The 7,554-nt window shown below is 44.5% G+C and overlaps 2 protein-coding genes and 1 pseudogene across 9 annotated transcripts in view; 1 reads left to right on the forward strand and 2 right to left on the reverse strand.

Moving 5' to 3' along the window:
• Ska3 (spindle and kinetochore associated complex subunit 3) overlaps positions 1 to 1,031 on the reverse strand; it is a 19,509-nt gene extending 18,478 nt beyond the window's left edge. For all 6 annotated transcript variants that reach the window (XM_031362700.1, XM_031362699.1, XM_031362695.1 and 3 more), the window contains exon 1: positions 820 to 1,031. In XM_031362700.1, coding sequence (XP_031218560.1) covers positions 820 to 922 — 103 coding nt within the window. In that variant the 5' untranslated portion in view covers positions 923 to 1,031. The remainder of the gene's footprint in view (positions 1 to 819) is intronic.
• Mrpl57 (mitochondrial ribosomal protein L57) overlaps positions 905 to 7,554 on the forward strand; it is a 14,614-nt gene continuing 7,964 nt past the window's right edge. Inside the window, exons 1-2 of one of the 3 annotated variants that reach the window (XM_031362702.1) lie at positions 1,042 to 1,175; positions 1,363 to 1,816. In XM_031362702.1, coding sequence (XP_031218562.1) covers positions 1,371 to 1,679 — 309 coding nt within the window. In that variant the 5' untranslated portion in view covers positions 1,042 to 1,175; positions 1,363 to 1,370 and the 3' untranslated portion in view covers positions 1,680 to 1,816. Of the gene's footprint in view, positions 1,176 to 1,362; positions 1,817 to 7,554 lie in introns of those variants that run through there. The other 2 variants (XM_031362704.1, XM_031362701.1) reach the window with 2 other exon arrangements.
• On the reverse strand, positions 6,287 to 6,433 carry LOC116085560 (annotated as a pseudogene).

Raw genomic sequence — 7,554 nt, forward strand, 5'->3', positions numbered from 1 at the left:
ACCTGGTTGATTGGTCAGGAGCTACCTATCGAGACCAGGCTGGCCTGGAACTCACAGAAATCTACCCCCTTCAGCCTCTTGAGTGTTCATTGCGGATGCCACTCCTTGACCTGCAACTATTTTTTTTAATCCCTAATACAAGTTAAAAATAGTGTTTAATTTTATTATTAAAAAAACAAAACAAGGGGCGGGAGAGATAGCTCAGTGGTTAAGAGTACTGGCTCCACTTCCGGAGGTCCTAAAAATTCAATTCCCAGTAACTGCAAGGTGGCTCACGACCATTTATAAAAGGATCTGATGCCCTCTTCTGTCAAGGGAGCAAACATGCAAATAGAGCACTCACATACTTATATAAACAAACCTAAAAAATCCGAAAAAGCAGTGCCGAGTATTTGTACTGCAAATAGAGTATTTCTAGAGAAAATGCAGATGGTTGCTTCAATAGGGGCTCATTAGAATGAGACGAAATCCATTTATTTATTTATTTACTTATTTATCTTTGGTTTTTTCGAGACAGCATTTCTCTCTGTTATCCCTGGCTGTCCTGGAACTCAGAAATCCACCTGCCTCTGCCTCCCAAGTGCTGGGATTAAGGGCGTACGCCACCCCGGCTCGGCGAGACGAAATCTCTTTACACGTACAGAAAACAGGACTTTAGGGCATCTTGAAACAGTTGACTCTGGATGTTGTTAACGAACACCCAACAAACAGCTCGCCTCCGCCCCACCTGCCGCCACTTGGAGAATTTGTCAGCGCCGCTTTCCTGACCGATCCACACCGCCCACTGAGAACCGCTCCCACCCGCCCGCGCCCACTCACCACTGTCCTCGCCGTCCAGCGCTCTCAGCAGCCGGGCCGTCTCGCTGTCCAGCATGGTGGCCAGACCCCGCAGCTTACAGTGGAAAGTCTGGATGGGGTTCATGCTGAGGGCAGCTGAGCCGACGGCCGACCTCCAGCCCCTCGGACGAACGCGCTACACATTCGAATCCTCGCGCCGCCCGTCCCGCCCGCCCTGCGCAGGCGCAGAAGGCTTCTCTCGCGAGAGCGGAAGTCTCCCATCAGGACCTCCCCCCTCCCCCCAACCAAAGACCGGAAGCAGCGCGCCTGCGCCGCCGCGCGGGTCAGCGGACGCAGAACGCATCGCGGAGCGTGTCCCGGGTCTGTTGGTACGCGAGGTGGGTTTTCGGGGAGCACCCCCTTCCCCCGCAGTGTAGTCGGCTCCCCGCCACTCACTTCCGAGCGGCAGAGCGTGCTCTGGATTCGGCCCCGTGGCCGCGGGACGTGGGCGCCAGCTCGGCTCGCCGGTTGCTCGCTTCCCGGCCCCAGGGCTCAGCGCCCGCGGCTCTCGTGTCCTTTCCTCAGGAGGCACCATGTTCCTCACCGCTGTCCTCCTGCGCGGCCGCATTCCTGGCAGGCAGTGGATCGGGAAGCACCGGCGGCCGCGGACCGTGTCTTTCCAAGCGAGGGAGAAAATGATCCGTCGCCTGGAGGTGGAGGCCGAGAACCACTACTGGCTGAGCATGCCCTACTTGACAGTAGAGCAGGAGTACGGCCACGCCGCGGAGCGAAGGGCCCGGGCTTTTGAAGACATCAAGGCAGCAGCCACTTCCAAGTTCCCTAAGCATAGATACATAGCAGACCAGCTAGACCATCTCAACATCTCGAAGAAATGGTCCTAACTCGGAATCATCACCCTTCAAGATTATGGATACCAGACTGCTCTGTCCTTACTTGGTCCTGGAGCTGAGAAAATGAAATTTATGTACCAGTGTGACCCCGTCGACCATTATCTTATTAAAACAAACATGATTAATAGTTGTCTCATATGGAATACTTGGCACCCTACCTAGGTGTTTGTGTCACACGTGTAATCCCAACATTAAGAGGTGTAGGCAGGAAAATCTTTTTTGGTTTACTAAGAACTAGACTCAAAGTCAGAGAATATTTAGGGCTCTAACGTTGCTATGCATACATAATTAGTCTATTTTCAGTTTTTTTTTTTTTTTTTCTGGCCTCAAACTTGCACCAGCCCTGCCTGTGTCTAGTTGCTGGAATTGCAGGCATGGCTCCCTGCCCTTCTGTAAAATGGGGGGTTTTGTTTGTCTCACTTTGTAGCCATGGAACTTGCTGTGTAGACTAGACTGGCCTTGAACTCAGAGATCTAATGGCCTCTGCCTCCCAAGTGCTGGGATTAGAGGCAAGGGCCACCATGCCTTGCGCTGTTTAATTCTAAATGCTGTAAAACTACAAACTGATGAGTCTTTTTTTTTTTTTGTACTTCTTTTTTTAATCTTTATTGTTTTGTTTATTGTATCTTCCTTCTCATCATTTTTATCAATTTATGTTTATTATTAGATATTTTCTTTATTTACATGTCATATGATTTCTCCTTTCCCAGTTCTGATGAGTCTTTTGAAGTCTGAGGTATTTGCCTAAAGCTTTGTTGTACTTTCTGCCTAGAATAGCCATTCTCAACCTGTTGGGTATGACCCCCTGTGGTGGTAGTTGTGGAACCCTTTCACAGGGTTGAATATCAGATATTTATAACAGCAAAATTAATTATGAAGTAACAGTGGAGATAATTTTATGGTTGGAGTCACCACAACACGAGGAACTGTATTAAAGAGTGTAAGGAAGGTTGATAACCACTGCTCTAGAACAGAGCCTGCCTTTGATTCCTAGCATTCTGTAGGTGGAGGTAGAATCTGAAGTGCACAGTCAACTTCCATGCAAATTTGAGGCCAGTCTGAGATATGTGAGACCATTTCTCACAAGAAGAGTTTTTTCTTCTAGAATTTGGATTCTGTGAATGGTCATGTGAAGTAAAGATGTTTATTAGAACTGTGAACAGGAAAATTTCTGTTTGTTTTGTTTTTTGAGCTCATCATATTTGCCCACACTAGCCTAGAACCCCTGTCTATACTAAATAGATACAAACAGTGCAAGTTTTTTTAGTTTGTTTAAAAACAGGGTTTTTGTTGTTGTTTTGTTTTTGTAGACAAGTTTTCTCAGTGTAGCCCTGGCTGTGGCCTCAGCCTCAGAACTGCTGGACCAAGGAGTTTAACGCGTGCGCGAGTCAGGGGCTCGTCAGGAAGCCGCCGTGGCGCAATAAAGGTGAAGGGCCCTGTCTGGGGGCCCGAGGTGGGATCCCCAGGCCTCTCCAGTCCGCCGAGGGCGCACCACCAGCCCGTCTTGCCCCCGCCGGGGAGGTGAAGTACGACCGTGCGCGTTAGGACCCGAAAGATGGTGAACTATGCCTGGGCAGGGCGAAGCCAGAGGAAACTCTGGTGGAGGTCCGTAGCGGTCCTGACGTGCAAATCGGTCGTCCGACCTGGGTATAGGGGTGAAAGACTAATCGAACCATCTCGTAGCTGGTTCCCTCCGAAGTTTCCCTCAGGATAGCTGGCGCTCTCGCAGAAACTGAAACCCGCAGTTTTTTATCCGGTAAAGCGAATGATTAGAGATCTTGCGGCCGAAACGATCTCAACCTATTCTCAAACTTTAAATGGGTAAGAAGCCCGGCTCGCTGGCGTGGAGCCGGGCGTGGAATGCCTTCTAAGTGCTGGGAATAAAGGTGTGTACCACCACCACCTGTGCACACAACTTTTTTTCGATAGGTCTTGCCATGCTGTTTAGGTTGTTGAACTTCTGGGCTGAATTCTGACTGAGTCTCCTGAGTATCTGGGTCTACAGATGCAGAGCAACTTGGGATTTTTTTCTTAATTTTTTTTTAAACAGATCTCACTGTATCCTCTTGGTTGGCCTAGAATTTGATATATTCCCAGGCTGGCCTCAAATTTAGATGTCCACCTATCGGTCTCCTTAGTGCTAGGAGCAAGATGCCCAGTCATTTTTAATCTTTTTTTTTTTTTTTAAAGATTTTATGAGTACCCTGTAGCTGTACAGATGGCCATGAGCCATTATGTGTGTGGCTGCTGGGAACTGAACTCAGGACCTCTGCCAGCCCTGTTCGCTCTGGCGTAATTCACTATAGCTGACTTCAGACACTGCAGAAGAGGGTGTTAGATCTCATTATGGGTGATTGTAAGCCACCATGTGGTTGCTGGGATCCGAACTCAGGACCTTCAGAAGAGCAGTCAGTGTTCATATCTGCTGAGTCATCTTGCCAGCCCCCTTTTTAATCTTTTGAGTTGGAGATTTTTTCAAGAGAAAAAAGTACAAGTCCATTGTAACTATAACCAAGTAACACTTTTCCTCTAACCATATCACAACCTAGAAATTGGTAAGATCTGTAGAGCTTTTTATATGTACCCATGTTTATGTGTATAAGTCTATTTGGTTGCTGTATAACCATGGTTCCATTGCTACAGTGTCCTTCATTCTCTTTGTAGCATCCTGACTCCCCCACTATTGTTCATCTCTTTGTTTTTTATTATTTGAAGAATTTGTAAGTAGAATAATTTATAGTTTTTAAAAAATGCATAATGTAATTTATTTCCTTTGCCATCCATTCTGGTGGTTACATTTATCAGTGATTTGAACTTCCTTTTTTCACTGTGTAGCCCAGGCTGGTCTTGAACTCAGTGATACTCCTGCTTCTTCCCATCAAATGCTGGGATTATAAGCATGTACCACCATGCCTAGCAAACTTGCTTGTTGATTGTATCAGTGTATCATGGGCCTCTCTGTGAATCTATACAGATTTACCTTATATTTTTATTATATGCTTGATAATATAGATATGCCTGTTAACATTTATTGATAATAGACACTTAATTTTTTTTCTCCAACAAACCATGCTGTCAAGCATGTCAGTATACATGTATTCTTAATGACTGCAGTGTGTGGAACAGTCTTAAAAGTGGTAGTGGATCCCGTGTACACTGGTACTGTCAAAATGGTGTCCATCAATACTGTATCAATTTATGCTTAGCAGTAACAGAAGATACTAGTGAATATTTCCTGCTGTGCTGTTTATCATAGCAAATTTAAACAGTGAAAGAAAAATTAAAGTACGATCCATAGATTGCTGGGCACTCTGGTTTACATTTTTCCCAATGCCTACAGATGCGCAGTGAGTGTTCAGAGGAAATTATACTAGTCATTCAGAAATGATGTGCCAGAGTGCCAAGTATGCACTTTGGACTCTTAGGCCTCTTTATTTATAATCCCCACCTTCTGTAATTTGGCCTGTACAGTTTTTCTAAGCATACAGGAAAATGTGTGGTCAGTGAAACAGGAAGTGAGGGCTATGAATGGCTCCCCTCACCATTTTGCTTACTATTTTCCTTTCCCCAACAATATGGTATTTCCTTGGGCATGAATCAACTACTTTTTCTTCTGATCTTAGACTTACTTACCAGGGAATCTAGGTCCTTATAGGTGCCGAATGTCTAGTAAAGAGAAGGTGCTTAGGCGTTTATTCCTACTACTCACCCATTCTCGTGCAGGTACTCAATAGCTGGCATTTTCCCCAAGGATGTACTTAATTTGTTTTTTGTTATATAGTCCTGTACTGGAACTTACTATATAAACCAGGTTGGCCTTGAACTCACAGAGGTCCAGGTATCTACCTCCCGAGTGCTGGAATTAAAGGCCTATCCACCACACCTGGGGTGCTCCAATTTTTGATTATACAAAATCTTTTAATGGCTTCTTGGTGACTCTGGAGTGTAATAGGCAGAGGTCTTACTCATTTACTGTTTTGTAAAAAGCTCTCCCAAACAACTAGTTTTCTCTACCATTCCTGTATAAATTCCTTAGGGCATTGATAATTCAGAGGTTGCATCTCAGAGCTGCATTTAATCAACGCTTCTTAAGTCTTCATATACTCAGAATGTTTTCCTTTGATTACTACCATAACAATTTAGCTAATTTTTGGAGTATTTATTACATTCATGTGTTTGCACATGCACAAGCTACTGTGCACATTTGGCTTCCTGGAATCAAACCCAAGATTTCAGCTTGGAGGCAATTGCCTTCACCTGTAGAGCTATCTTGCTGGCCTAGAAGTTTTAAAATAACCGAAAGCCCTGTACAAAGTATGGACTATGTGAAAAAGGCAGTGTCTCCTCACATAGCACAATGGTCTAGCATCTTGTCACCATTGATACAGACTAAGGCCAATTTTTCTTTTTGAAAACCAACATAGGCACCTGGTAGAAGAGTATAAAAAGACAAACACTGAAGTGGCAGCTCTCTTAGGGGTTGTCATGCATGTTTTAGACACCCCATCACACATGCAAACAGCAGTAGAGTCAAGACACAGCACTTCAGTCTTTTGTTGCTTCAAACAGTACTGTAGAGTTTTTTTCCTAGTAGGGGAGACAATGTATTACCACAAATTATGAGTCTGAGTTTCACACATTTGGGGAAACTGCAGGGGTCAGCACATCCAGATGACAATGGATAAGCCTCACCCTGGGAAAACCATCTTCATGATCATCGTAAAAGTTCTTTGCCAGATAAGTATATGTAATGAATATTTTTATGAAGTACAACTCCTGAAGATAAAAATGAATCAAAGAATGGCCACTGCCAAACCAATCTGCTCTCCCAAGACTGCTAAAGGCACTAAAACATTAAACTCTGATCCTTTGAAATTATTTTTGTGTTGTGTGTGGGGGGGTTATATATACATACTGAGGCCAGGTGTTGGATCCCCTAGAGCAAGAATTGCAGTCACCATTATAGGTACTGGCAACTGACTTCTGCCCCGCACCCCCCGAAGAGCAGTATGGGCTCTTAATTAACCAGAGTTCTCTCTCTCTAACCCCTGGTTAATATATTTGAAGTTAGGGGTATTAAGACACTACCAAAGAAAAATAAAACTAATGGATATTAAAGTCATTAGTCCCTTTCTGATTCTCCAGGGTTTATTTTATAAGAAGCTATTTTAATAAAACAAAATTTCAAGAGTCTATCTACAGTTGATTGGAGCCAAGTAACGGCAGAGCAACATGAAAACAATAATAGAAACAACACCGTGGAGGTACTAAGGGTGTCACCCTGTGATAAAGGGTGACTTGACAAACTGAAATGTAGCCTGGTTGAGTCATTGAACAGAAATACCACTCAAAAGCTACTAGGGAGTTGGATAGTTGGCTGAGTTCTTAGGAGTGCATCCAACTCTTCCAGAAACACTGGCTCCCTACTGCCTTTAACTCTAGCTTCATGGATTCCAGGGCACTGAGAGACCCTTCCTCATAAGAGACTCCCCCATCCCCAAGCTTAAACAACAATACAAAACAAAAAACCATTAGGTGAGCGTCATGAACACAAGAACTATTAAATAACCATAAAGACTGTGGCATCAAAGAGTTGCATGAACACAAGGTCAAAGAACTATTAAATAACCATAAAGACTGTGGCATCAAAGAGTTGCATGAACACAAGGTCAAAGAACTATTAACCATAAAGACTGTGGCATCAAAGAGTTGCTGTCTTTGTGCATTCTGGGACATCACCTAGTGTTGTAGTGAGAGTCTCAATCATGTAGTCCTGGCTTGCCTGGAACTTGATTAGGTGTGGTAGCCCTGCTGTCTTCACAGAAGAATTCCAACTGACACCAGATACTGCATCTCGACTCAACTC

This window comes from Mastomys coucha, unplaced genomic scaffold (assembly GCF_008632895.1).
Source record: "Mastomys coucha isolate ucsf_1 unplaced genomic scaffold, UCSF_Mcou_1 pScaffold9, whole genome shotgun sequence".
In the NCBI taxonomy this organism is placed as follows: Eukaryota; Metazoa; Chordata; class Mammalia; order Rodentia; family Muridae; genus Mastomys; species Mastomys coucha.